This window comes from Odocoileus virginianus, chromosome 2, assembly GCF_023699985.2.
Source record: "Odocoileus virginianus isolate 20LAN1187 ecotype Illinois chromosome 2, Ovbor_1.2, whole genome shotgun sequence".
NCBI lineage: Eukaryota > Metazoa > Chordata > Mammalia > Artiodactyla > Cervidae > Odocoileus > Odocoileus virginianus.
This window is the reverse complement of record NC_069675.1, coordinates 97084809-97097555: the sequence shown is the minus strand read 5'-3', so window position 1 is coordinate 97097555 and position 12747 is coordinate 97084809. Positions and strand designations below refer to the sequence as shown.

The window sequence follows — 12747 nt, the reverse complement described above, 5'->3', positions numbered from 1 at the left end:
GGCATAAGGGTACCTGCCTCACGGAATCGGCACCCCAAATTACAGACCAACCCCCCCCCCCCCCAGCAGTACCGTTTGGGCAGCCCTGACAGGCTGATGTAGAATCACGGTGCCGGGACCTGAAACAGGGCCCTGGCGTCCTGAGAGGGCTGGTGGCCCCTCTGGCCATCCGCCGAGAGAGGAGTGTTCCCCACCCAGCAGGGCTGCCGAGAGGCTCCCAGCGCCGCGGCAGCTCTGCAACGTCTGCTTTCTCCTGCGGTTGCCTCAGTTTCAAGGGGCAAGTAGGTGGTATTGTCTGTATTCTTGGGAGCCCAGGTGTCTTTGGATGTGTTTCTCTAACCGCCAGGCTGTTCCCGCAGAAAATAACATCACACCAAGTGGGCACAGAGCAATTCAGGTGTCCTCGGGCTTGGGCTCTCCTGGCAGCCAACAGCAGAGCCTGGCGTTCTACCATCAGGAGAGCACTGAACTTTCTTCGTTCAGCTTGAATGAAGTCTCAGTTCCTTAATCCTGGGAAATGTGAAGGACCTTTTGCGAGGGCCTCCTCTCGGCCCCGCACAAGGCCCTTGTGGTGGTGTCTTAGTCACTGTCTGTCTGACCCTGCCACCACGCAGGCTCTGCAGGCGCCTCTCTCCGTGGGATTTCCCAGCGGAGAATGCTGGAGTGGGACGTCATTGCCTTCTCCAGGGGATCTTCCCAACCCAGGGATCAAACCCACATCTTCCTGCATTGCAGGCACATTCTTGACCCTTGAGCCACCCAGGGAAGCTGCACGGAGCTGGTCAGGACTGGAGAGTTCCCTCGAGGCCGACGTAGGGTTTCTGTTCATCCAGGTGTTCCTCCCCAGGCTACCCCATGAACTCAGCTTTTTCCACCCCTGAACACCCCCCTGTTAGTCTGCTCCCCTAACCCCACCAGCCAAAAATAAATCCATAGCATCGTGCCTTCTCCATATCTCCTTCTCTCGGAGTCCTGCCAGGTGAGTGGGGCCAGTGCAGAGCATCGCCTGGGGCGAGGCAGGGACTTCTGGTCACAGTCGGGCAAGCACAGAACCTGAATGTCCAAAGGGCGCTGCTGGGGGTGCAGGAGAGCCCGGGGTGGGGGGGTGGAGTCCCCTGGCCTAAATCTCCCGGGGAGAGAAGAAGCTAGCCAGGGCCAGGGCATTCCAGGCTTGAGGGCAGAGCAGAGTCAGGGAAGCCAGTCTGGGAGGAGGGATTGCTAAGGCAGCAGTGTCACTAGGGTGTGATGTGGGGCTCAGTGGAGACAGGACCGGGCCCCTGGTCATGGAGGACCACATACGCATGCTCCCGTGTCGGGAAGGCTCCTGCAGGCGGCTGCCGAGTGGCCTGGGGGAGACACGTCTGCCTCCGGAGGATCTGCAGCCAGTCTGCTCGAGAGTCCCGGGCGTTGAGGGGCTTTGCTTTGGGGCATTGGTGGCCTCCTGGCTGGGACTTCCAAGAGGGTCAGATTGGAAACCCTTCACACCAGCCAAAAACTTCTTTATGGAGGCCCCAGTCTGCGTGCCCCAGGCCATGTTCTGTACTTTACAGACAAGACCTCATCCTTCTCAGACAGGCCTTGATCTCAAAGCCACGAGGAGGGGTTTTGCACAGGATGGAGCAGTGTCCGTCTTTGCTCCCCAGTTCCCGCCCAGACAGCCCTGTCTCTGTCGGCCCCAAGCAGCGTTGCCGGTGGACAGTTAGTTATAAGCCCTCATGCAGATGGCTCCTTCATCAGCACAGAAGGAAGCATTGATCTTGTCTAAGTAAATCCCTAGTCCCCTTGGACCACGATGCTTCCTCCTCAGGCCTCTGGGCGAGTGAACCCGTGGCACACAAATCCAGGGTACGGATTAGAGATTCGAGCCAAATGATGAAAATGAAACCCCATGCTTCCAGCCTCCCGGACTTCATCCCAGCGTTGGAAGTCAGTCTCTGCACTGCTCAGCATCGCCCCCAGCCCAGCACTTTCAGGACATCATAGCTCAGTTTTGAAATAGTGATGGTTCCTCTTTTTATGGAATGAGTACTTCTGGGACTGTTTTCAATATTCTCCATAAAACCAGTGCTCACCCTTGGGACAGCATTGCTGTCTCTCTAAACATTTAACATGCTAGGTTCATTTCTTTGACTCCCAGACCCACAAAGAATTTTCTCATTCCACGAGATTCCCAGTGTCCCTCTCATTAAGGGCAGGTCTGTCTCTACCCAGCGTAGAGACCCAGACTCTTAGCCTTCAAGTGTATCCCGCAGATGAAAGTTTCTTTTTATTGCTTTGAGTCGCAGAAGCAGCATGTGTACAACGAAGTAACAAATGTTTGGCTTTGCTGCCTGTTAGTCTGTGCTGCAGTCTGTTTGAAACCCATGGAGATGGGAAGAGGTTCCCAAGAACAGTGCTGTGCTGATGGTCTCCCTGGTTCTGAGCTCTTGGTAACCAGCCCAGAATTTGAGGACCCCATGAGGGTGACATCCCATCAGGACAGCAGGTGGAGGCAGGCAGGACCCGGTGCCCCTGCCGCCTGCTGGGACCAGCTTGTCTTTTCTAAAAGAACGGAGGGCTTTCATGTCTCTCCGGTTGACCCGAGGGCGGCGCACGACACAAGGGTGCCCTCAGGGCGTTCAGTCTAAGCCCTGCAGCAGCGCCCACAAAAGCGAGACCTCGAGGCGCCCAGTGATCCCCGCCTCTTTTACTGAAGGCCAGTGGGGGGAGTGATGTGGCCAAGGTCACCCAGGTAATTAGTGAGGAACCCAGGCCAGAGCCCTGGCCTCCCAACAGCTGCAGGTCATGTTCACCGCACCCCCTCGCCACCATTTGTTCACGGTCATGCCGGCATGGAGACGCTCCGCTTCACAGCGGGTGCGAGCCGGCCTGCTGGAGCAGAGCCGGATCTGGGTCTCTACCAGACTCTTAAATAAGCAGCTTCTAAACACTCGGGCGCTTGACTTCTCTGTTTATTAATCTTGCGGGACAGACTTTTAAGAGGCAGAGCCCCAGCTCCGCCGACTCAGCAGGCGAGGCCCTGGGTGGCGCGGGCTGCGTGCGGGCAGTTGCTGTGCTCTTGGTGCCTGAGGAGGGGCTCTGCGGCGCTGGGAGCCACTGTCTGGAGTGGGAAGCGGCCTGTTCACCTGTGGTTCCTGACTCTGCTGAAATCAGAGTCCCCCTGGGGAGCTTTTTAACCACACAGAGCCTGGCGCCCGGCTGGACTGCCTCCTAGAAGCTGGGGGGTGGTGCCCGGCGGCCCCCCTCCCGAGTCTGAGCGCCTTACTCTGCTGTGACACCGGCTGTGCCCTCTGGCCTGGAAGCCGCACAGTCGGGGTGATCCTGCGGCCACAGCGGGCTCAGGACTCCCTGAGGACAGTTCCCGGCCCCACGAAGTACAGCGCATTCTTTTTGAAGGAGGAAACTGCTGGGGGACGGAGGCCTGGCGCCCTCCCCGCGTCTCACTGGCCCTTTCTGCGTATGGCCGTCTGTCCATTGTTCTCCCCTACAGACACCTCCCCTCTGAGCTTCCCTATGGCTCAGCTGGTAAAGAATCCGCCTGCGATGCGGGAGACCTGGCTTCAAGCCCTGGGTTGGGGAGATCCCCTAGAGAAGGGAAAGGCTGCGCACTCCAGTATCCAGGCCTGGAGAATTCCATGGACCATATACTTCATGGGGTTGCAAAGAGTCAGACCCGACTGAGTGACTTTCACTTTGATGGACAAAGAACAGAGCCTGTCTGGCCACCATCAAACCCAGGCCCTGAGGGGCCAGCCTTCAGCAGAAAGTAGCCTAGCAGGACTTGACCCTGTTCTCCACCCGCCCCCCCGCAGCTGGAGGCGGGCACACGTGGGGGGAAGAGTGGGCTCTGGGTGCCAAAACCACCCCTGCAACAGCAGCCCCCTGCCAGACTGTGCTTTTTGTTTTCCTTGATGCACACGGGTGCACGCCTGACTTGACACCGCCGGCTTTACCTGCCCTGTTTCCCCCTTCGTTCTTTCTGCAAGGCCAGGAGACTCATTCCCTCTTGAGCTCTGGGGTGTCCTGGGTGGGCCATTGAGCAGGAAGGGCAGAAGCTTCCGGTGGGGGAGGCGGAGGGCAGCCGCGCCAGTGGGGAGAATGTTGGTGGGGAGAGCTGAGGCGGCAAGAACAGGCTTGGGACTGAGTCCCGCCTCCACCTGAGAATCCTGGGCTCCATTCCCAGTGGGGAGATGGCCTTCTCTGCCTCCTGTCTGTATCCCCCTACCCCGCAGGGTCTATCCCCACCCCTAAACCCTGGGGCCCTGCCCTGCTGCTCAGGAGCCGCTTGGCTGGGGCACGTCACCTCCCTGAGGCTTCGCTCCCTCACTTGGAGTGAAAGTCGTCCCCTGTTTGTAGCCTCCTCCCAGGATTGTGGGGAAGGGGAAGGTGACTCCCGCTGGGTGGGTGTCAGGCCCTTTTCATGCACTGTCCCTGTATTGACGCATTTAATCCTCGTCCACAGCCACCTGACTCCTAAGTGACTGGCACGATCCAAACGGGTGCCGTCTGGCCCCGCAGCCCTGGCTCCTCACCGGGCGCGTGGTGTACACCAGCCCTCACTCAGAGCCGGTGCTCAGTCGCTGTCGACTCGGAGCCCTGCCCTGGCTGCAGGCGGTTCCACGTAGGGTTCAGCTGACACAGCTTGTGACCTCCCCGGGACCCTGTCGATGTCAGCTCTTTGCGCACAATATGGCCAGGGAGCTTCCAGAGGCTTGTTGTGACTGACGTCTCCTCTAGCATGTTGACTGGCAGCTGTTCCAAGGTCTCTTGAAAGACTCCTCTCTCTCCTTCTGAGCTGAGTTCCCTGTCGGTTTGGGTGCAGGAAAACCTCTTCTGCCTCTCTGAGCCTGGGAAGGGGGGGTGGTTTGTAAGCTTGATCGGTGGAGAAAACTGGGAGTCAGTTTCACAGAGCAGAGTGGGTGTGTTGGCAACAATAGAGGCATCACCCTCCCTGCAGTCCAGCCCGAGCCGGGGCTGGGGGTGGGGTGCACACCCCAAACTGAGCCAGAGCATCTGCGGTTTCTCTTGGCCTTGAGGATAGATGGGACATCTCTTGGCAGAGTCCCTGGTGTCTGTATACTCCTCCTTGAGGCCCTCTGTCTTTCTGTGGCATCTTCTTCCTGCCCATACGGTCACCCCTGCCCCCCCCAATCCTCTTTCCCGCATCCCCTATCTCCTTGGCTTATTGTTACTTTCATGTCGTCTCCTCCCTCCCTCTCCTTGGGTTCACCATCTGCTTTGATCTCTTCTGCGCTGTCTTCAAACCCGCACTCACTGGTGGGATGAATGGCCTCTCTCCCGCGGGAGCATTAGTGCCCTTCTGCGGCCTCCGCTGCTGGACGGGGTGGCTTTCATCTCCCAGCGGAATCTCATTAGCTCGACATCACAATGGGACGGAGCCTCGGTGGGGTTGGCCCGGAGTCAGTTTAAATTAGTTAATAGCCATCTTTGTTGTTGTTGCCCCGGGCTTGTTTTTTTCTCCCACATCTTGGATGCTGAGTAAAAAAAAAAATTTTTGTTGTTAAAAAGTGTAAAACAAAACAAGTACTGAAGATGGAATGTTTTGACAAAAAGGAAGATCAATGCAGGTGAATTTCTCCGGTATCTGACGACCATGTCATACCCACCACATTGGAGTTCAGCCCTGGGAACGTGAAAACCAGGGGAGGAAATTTGGGAGGCGTCAGGAATGGAAAACATAGCAAACCAGTTAGCTTTGTTTCCCTCTACTAAAATATTTCTGTAATTGGAGATGGGAAATTGAAGAAATTCAGTGATCGTGTCAGCGCTAGAGAAAGCTGCCACCATTTGGCAGTGAAGAGAATACACTGGACCTTTTGCAAAAGAGCCTGAATTTGGCCAGGTTGCTGATCCAGTAATGGGAAAGCTGAATCAGTGGCCTGCCTGGGATCCAGATGCCAAAACAGAGCTTTGGTGGGTGACCCCAGCCATTTCTGGAAAAGGACGTTTTCTAGTTAGTGTGGTTTGTCCTGCTCTGGAGAAGCCTGTTGGCCTGGCAGCCACATTTCCAGACCTAACCTGCACCTGGCAGTGGGACTCTGGCTTTCTGCATCCTTCGCTGCGCTGGGAGGTGGTGGGCAGATGACGCTGGGCTCAGGACAGGAGCCTCTGCACACAGACCGCAGAGCTGGCCAGGGCGTCTCCGAGGCAGGCGGTGTGGGCGTGGGTTTCGTGGGGTCTGGGCCCACACACCCATTGCCCCTCACCAGCTGTGTGGCCTGTAAGTTTCCATTTCTTCGTCTATAAAGTGGACCTGGGGGGACTTTCCCTGGTGGTTCAGTGACTTTGACTCTGCATTTCCAATGCAAGGGGCCCAGGTTTCATCCCTGGTCAGGAAACTAGATCCCACATGCTACAGCTAAGACCCAGCACAGCAGAGGTAAAAAATCTGCCTGCAAAGCAGGAGACCCAGGCTCTGTCCCTGGGTCAGTAAGATCCCCTGGGGAAGGGAATGGCAACCCACTCCAGTATTCTTGCCTGGAGAATCCCCTGGACAGGGGAGCCTGGCAGGCTACAGTCCTGGGGTCGCAGAGTCAGACAGCGCTGAGGGACTAAAACACACACAGAGAATGAACCTAGGAGACTACCCGACCCAGTGCGTGTGAGGAGTAAGTGAGCGGGCACGTGCCTCACAAGCTCTCATTAATGTGGCTATCCTCGATTCATAAAATCAGCCCATGGCCCTGAAAGAGCACCTTCCGGAAGTAAGGAGAACCCCACCAGTCCACGACCACGGCCCCCGGCCCCGCTTCCCACCGCAGCTCACGAGATTTGGCTGGTGTGCTTTGTTTTTGATTGATGAAAAAGACGAGCGATCCTTCGGGTTTGTGGTCCTTTATTTCGCTCATGCCCCAGAAGGAAATGCCTTTTTCCTCTACTGCACTTTTTCCCCTAGTCTGCCTCCTGAGCGGCCTGGCTCCTCAGCTGCAGCGGGGGCAGGCCTAGGGGGCTGCTGGAAAGGCCCAGTCTTGGCCCCACCCCACACCTGCCTATGATAATCAGCCAGTAGTCATGCATGGATGTGAGAGTTGGACTATAAAGAAAGCTGAGTGCCAAAGAATTGATGCTTCTGAACTGTGGTGTTGGAGAAGACTCTTGAGAGTCCCTTGAATTGCAAGGAGATCCAACCATTCAATTTTAAAGGAAATCAGTCCTGAATATTCATTGGAAGTACTGATGCTGAAGCTGAAACTCCAATACTTTGGCCACCTGATGCGAAGAGCTGACTCATTGGAAAAGTCCCTGATGCTGGGAAAGATTGAAGGTGGGAGGAGAAGGGGACGACAGAGGATGAGATGGTTGGATGGCATCACCAACTCGATGGACGTAAGTTTGAGTGAGCTCCGGGAGCTGGTGATGGACAGGGAGGCCTGGCGTGCTGCAGTCCATGGGGTTGCAAAGAGTCAGAGATGACTGAGCGACTGAACTGAACTGAAGAGCAGGATCCCCAGGGGGTCTGTGTGCCAGTTCGCATTTGCCTCCTCCTGTATTTTGGGATCCCGAAGAACAGCTGGAGAGGCCGGCTTGATCTCAGGGCCCCCACCCACAGATTCGATTCTAGGTCTGCACTGGGGCCCAACAGCTCACGTTTCCAACACGTTCCTGGGTGATGCCTAAGTGGGCGTCCAGCACCAACCTGCTTCTCTGCTCTGAGTGCTTGTGTACACTCTAGTCAGCAAACCAGAGAACTGGCCCGGGTGTCTTAGAAGGGAGGCGACATAGAGAGACTTCCTGAGAGGCAGGTAAAATAAATGGTAGGAGCAGGAGAAAGAATTCTCCAGAAACTTCATTTCTTTTGTGATGGCAAATGTAATTGTAAGAATTGCCTTATGAGCCTATAAATAGTACTTGTGTGGGACTTTTTTTTTTTAGCAAGCACCTGGATGGGTAAGAACCAAGCTCTAAGCTCAGGCATCCTCGGGGCCCAGTTGGCTTTGCTGCGTTTTGTAGCTGTTCATTTCACCCCGCCAACCACCACCCGCCATTTTGCCAAGTTATCATTCTACTGTATTTTTTTTTTTTAAAGCCTTGCTCATTTTAGAAAGCTGTCTGTCAAAAATTCTTAAAATAAAAACAGTTTTGCACTTGAAGGAATAAGTACCATTTATCTTGAAAGTCACTTGGGTAAGAATTTCTCGGCATGGTTGGATACGTGAACCATGGCTGGTTTGCAGGAAAGCCAGCACAGGTGTTTCTGGTTCGTGGCTTTTGGTGAATGACCGTTTTATAGTTTATTTCTTTATTCAATAAATATGTGCTGAGCACCTACTAGATGCCAGGTGATAGTCTAGGCCCCGGGGACGCAGCATGAACTGGCTGGGCGTGATCCTCGCCTGCACAGAGCTGGTCATCTCGCAGAGTTCACTAGCCACCAGGCAGGCCCTGGAAGTCCAGCGGGAGAGAGGGCCAGTCCCAGGGCCAGGGAGAGCGGAAGAGAGGGGCGGGCGGGCCCAAGGCACGGCTGGAAGGTGAGCACTTCACACGCACGACCATTTCATCCAGGGGGAAGCCACGACTTCGAGAGGTTCTGTGAGCTGGGGAGCCTGCCTCCTTGCTCTTCAGGGCGTGGGCTCTCTGACCTTGAGTGTAGACACACAGATGGACTAATTTCTGGATCATTCGCAACGCCCCTTGCGGAACCCAGACCAAACCAGCCCTGCTGCTTTCCACCTGACCAGTTCACTTAACTGCTGCTGAGGTCTGTCAGCACGTCATGGTGTCCTGGTGGGAGCGGTGCCGACTGAAGAAATACACACAGCCTGATCCAGCAGGAAATATTCCATTTCTCAGCGGGAAGACAGGCGAGTGGACACAAGCAGACCATGATTACTCTTGTTCACAAAGTTGATCGTTTTGTTTGGTGTTTTTGTTTCCTTTTGTCTTTTGACCACATCGTTTGTAATGGCAGGATTCCCTAATGAAGACAATCAAATAAACCATGAGTTTGAACACTGCTATCAAATTAGGAACAATCTATTCATCTGCTGATGGATGGCAGGCATTAGCGATCCAGGGTGTCGTCACATTTCAGAACTACAGGGGATCTTCGGCCAGCACTTTGCTTTTCAGGAGGGACACTGAGACCCAGAGAGATTCGATGGATCAAGGTCAGCAGGCAGAGCTGGGGCGGAAACCCAGCACAGGTTCCATCTGGTCCCCAGATGTCCTGCATGAACTTAGAGCCATGATGCTCTTGGCCCTGCTGGGGGAGTTGTGAGACAGCGGGTTGTGGCCCACTGGACCACAGCTTTCAAGGAGCTGGCCAGACAGAGCATCACACTGGGAGCAGCACAGCTGTTGAGAACGGTAGTACCTCTGAGGCCCCGGGGAAAGATCCTCAGAAATGAACAGAATCCTGGTCGGAGAACACATATAGCTGCAAGTTATGAGACAGAATGGGAATTAAAGGAGGCAGAGAGACAGACCGGTTACGCTGGCAGGAACATCATTCCCGGGTGAAGACTGAAGTTGAACATGGACAGTTGGAAACGAGCCTCTGCGTCCAGGCAGTGTTTCATGCAGTGGAGGGGCTCACCACGGTTTTACCTCTACACCAGCCTCTGGCCACACCCTTCTCAGGTGCTGCAGCCTACCTGGGGTTGCTGGAAGGTTCCACACTTCACTTGGCCTGGGTCATGAATATTTATGTCCTTTCTGCTCTCAACACTCCTCCCCTCCCCTTCCCTGCCCCCAACCTTGCTAACTAGCTTTCCACCTTCAGGCTGTATTAGGTATCTTTTCCTCCACCAGCCGTCAGATAAAAGGAGCACCTTCTTGTTTTCTCTGCTGGTTCTGAGTGGCTCTGACCCAGTCCTTATCCTTGGTTCCCAGGTGACTGACCATGCCACCACCGCCCTGCTCCACTACCAGCTGCCCCAGATGCCTGACGTCGTGGTCCGCTCCTTCATGGTAAGTGGCTCTGGAGGTCACGCCTAGTGAAGCCTTGGCCCCTCAAGTGAAAACAGACAGCTCAGAAGGTAGCTCACAGGAGCTTCGCCAGGGAGACGGCCCAGTGTGGAAGTGATACTTCCTTTCAGCTGGGCAGGGATCTAAGATAAACCACATCCCGCTCCGTTAACTGGTTTTCCTATCATTGCCAAACACGTGGTTTCAGCTGTGACCTTCCGACACAGCTTCTGGCGTTGATTCAGTCAGTAGGTGTTTATCGAGCTGCTGATCTGTGCCGGGCCCCAAGCTTGGTGCTGGAGCAGCCTCAGTGACATCGTTCTTCCAAGACACCCACTCCTTAGACTCTTAGGTCGGAGCTCAGGATGGGGAGGGACCAGAAGCAGCCTTTCCCCGTGTGCGCCAGCTCTCGTTAACATTGAGGATTTCTCAAGCCGGTTGTTTAACCATTGACATGGAACCAGAACGCTTACGTTGTGGAGATCAGTCCTCCATGTCAGCACTCCCTTCTGCCCTCCATCCCTCCCCGCCACCCGCCGAGGCAGTTCATCAGGTTATCGCATGCCCGCCAGTCAGCCTCAGCCGGGCCCGCAGCTGGCCCCGACCCTGGCAGAGGCGGCCCGCTGTTTCTGCACCACAGCGTCACGCCCTCACATCGTCGGCTCCTCTCTCAGTGGGGCTGACGCGCCTTGCTTCACTCCTGCCTGGGGGCTGCCCCTTAGAGTACGGGCCTATTAGCAAGTCCCCATCAGTGCTGACAGCCACGTGGAGTGGCGCTCCTGCAATCCACCTCGTCATGTTCTCTGCTGCAGTTAAGCTTCTAGGAGCCTGTAGTTCATGTCCTAGAAAATACACCCCGGCTCATTGATGGGCTCCCACGCTGGGGAGGCTGAACGTGCAGACCTGGGCTCCGTGACATCATCACACAGCGGTTCTCTCATATGTGGAGAACACTCTCAGTCAGCAGTCTCGCTTCTTGGGCAGATGGAAAGACTTGCTTTTTACCTAACGTGTTATAATGCCTGGTTTCCCTTTAGAAAGGATAAATAGTTTAACTGAATGACCATTGACCTCCTCACATCTGTCGCCAGAACCTCAGACCCCAAGCCTTTGGAGGGGGCGGGATGGGTGGGCCACGGTCAGCCAGCAGGAGGGAGGGCCGCTGTGATGAAGGCAGGATTTGTCAGTCAGCATGGCTGACGTCTCCCAGGAGCGATCTCCTCCAACCGACATGAGTGATCACGGTGGCACACGCCCCCCTTGCTGGCCCGTCACCGTGACTTTGGGCTGGCGTGGCTGAGCGTCTCCTTGAGTCAGGGAATTGAGTTACGAGTCTCATCCTTATGTATGATGCCCGAAGGAACTCTGCCCCCGAACCCGCGAGTGTGCACTTGCCGCTTATTGCGTTACTCGGTGGCGCCGGGTTGTCCCCGCCCTCCCCCCAGGTGCGTTGGGCCACATTGTGACAGTGAGTGGTGACCTGTGCAATCAGATTAGTAAGAAGGCATTAGACCTTAGCGGGGAAGTCTCCGCTCGCCCTCTATCTGCATGTGTCCGAGGCCACCTCTGGGTGGTGAACACGGAGAGGCTTGATGCCAGTGTTCAGAAGACCCGGGACTCGGATGGAATGTGGTTACACGTGGCCCCTGAGCCACGAGGCTGGGCCGAGGTTCACAGGCACCCCTCTCCAGGACCCCTGCCTGCCTCCCAGAGGAGGGACTTCTATTTTAAAACTCCCCTAGTCAGGAGGGGCCCGGGGCACCGGAACTGAGACTCAGCAGTGCTGTGACCTTGTGGATGCTCCAAGGAGCTTTCTGTAAAATCTCGGGGCACCTCCCGGGGTCACGGCCAGCCCAGGTCCTCCGTCCTAGAGATCATTAGGCTGGGCAGAAAGGACGACATTGGAAGCACCCGGATCCGTGTCTTTCACTTCTCTCCTTACTTCTGTTTTTAGACCTGGCTAAGAAGTTACATAAAGCTGTTCCAGGCCCCGTGCCAGCGCTGCGGGAAGTTTCTGCAGGATGGCCTGCCCCCCACCTGGAGGGATTTCCGCACCCTCGAGGCCTTCCACGACACCTGCCGGCAGTAATCCCACCCCAGCCCCGCGCCGGCCCCCAGACCCCCACCCAGAACCTTCCCAGGCAAGCCCTCAGTCACAGCGATGGCTCAGACGTGTCTTCATGGCCAGAATGGCGGTTCCGCCACCTGCTCGCTTCCATCGTGCGCTCAGGCTTGGTGAACAGCAGAGTCCCCTCTGTTGACGGGACTGTCACACCGTTGAGACGGTGTGTGGAGGTGCAGAGAGCGCCTTAGGACCCAGGACGAGGAAGTTAGGCAGCTTGTTTTCCTGTGTGTGTTCACCATGCTGGTCCATCAGCCTTCCTGGATCTATGTTCTAAGTCATTTTATAGTTGGAGTGAGCCCTTGTCATGCCGAGTTTTTTGTTCTGTTCCATAACTTATTTTTATAAGCAATAAACCTTTTCTACCCGGGATAAGGCTTCGTGTCCTGTTTCTTAAACCACCTTTTGCGTTCAGTTCTGTGAACACGTGAGCAGATCTGGGCCTTTTGAAGGAAAAAAAAATATAAAAGTAATGTCTGCATTTGAAATAATTCTTTTTGAGGACACATCTCCCTGTTTCTTGCTTTCGGGAGAGAGGGCAGTGTTGGCAAATATTCCATTTCAAAGACTTTTCAGCAGCTTGAAAACTGGATTGTTCTTTTTGAGGAGAGAAGTGCACAGATGTTTTGTTTTACTAAACCAGTAACACACATATATACCAAAGGGAAAGGAATCTGCCTGCGTTGCCAGACCATGCG

The 12747-nt window shown here is 55.3% G+C and overlaps 1 protein-coding gene across 1 annotated transcript in view; it reads left to right on the top strand.

The window, feature by feature from the left end:
- Window positions 1–12424, top strand: part of MED27 (mediator complex subunit 27) — a 222344-nt gene extending 209920 nt beyond the window's left edge. Inside the window, exons 7-8 of the mRNA XM_070454851.1 lie at window positions 9853–9930; window positions 11882–12424. Of these exons, the coding sequence (XP_070310952.1) occupies window positions 9853–9930; window positions 11882–12016 (213 nt within the window). The 3' untranslated portion in view covers window positions 12017–12424. The remainder of the gene's footprint in view (window positions 1–9852; window positions 9931–11881) is intronic.
- Window positions 12425–12747: the final 323 nt, after the last annotated feature.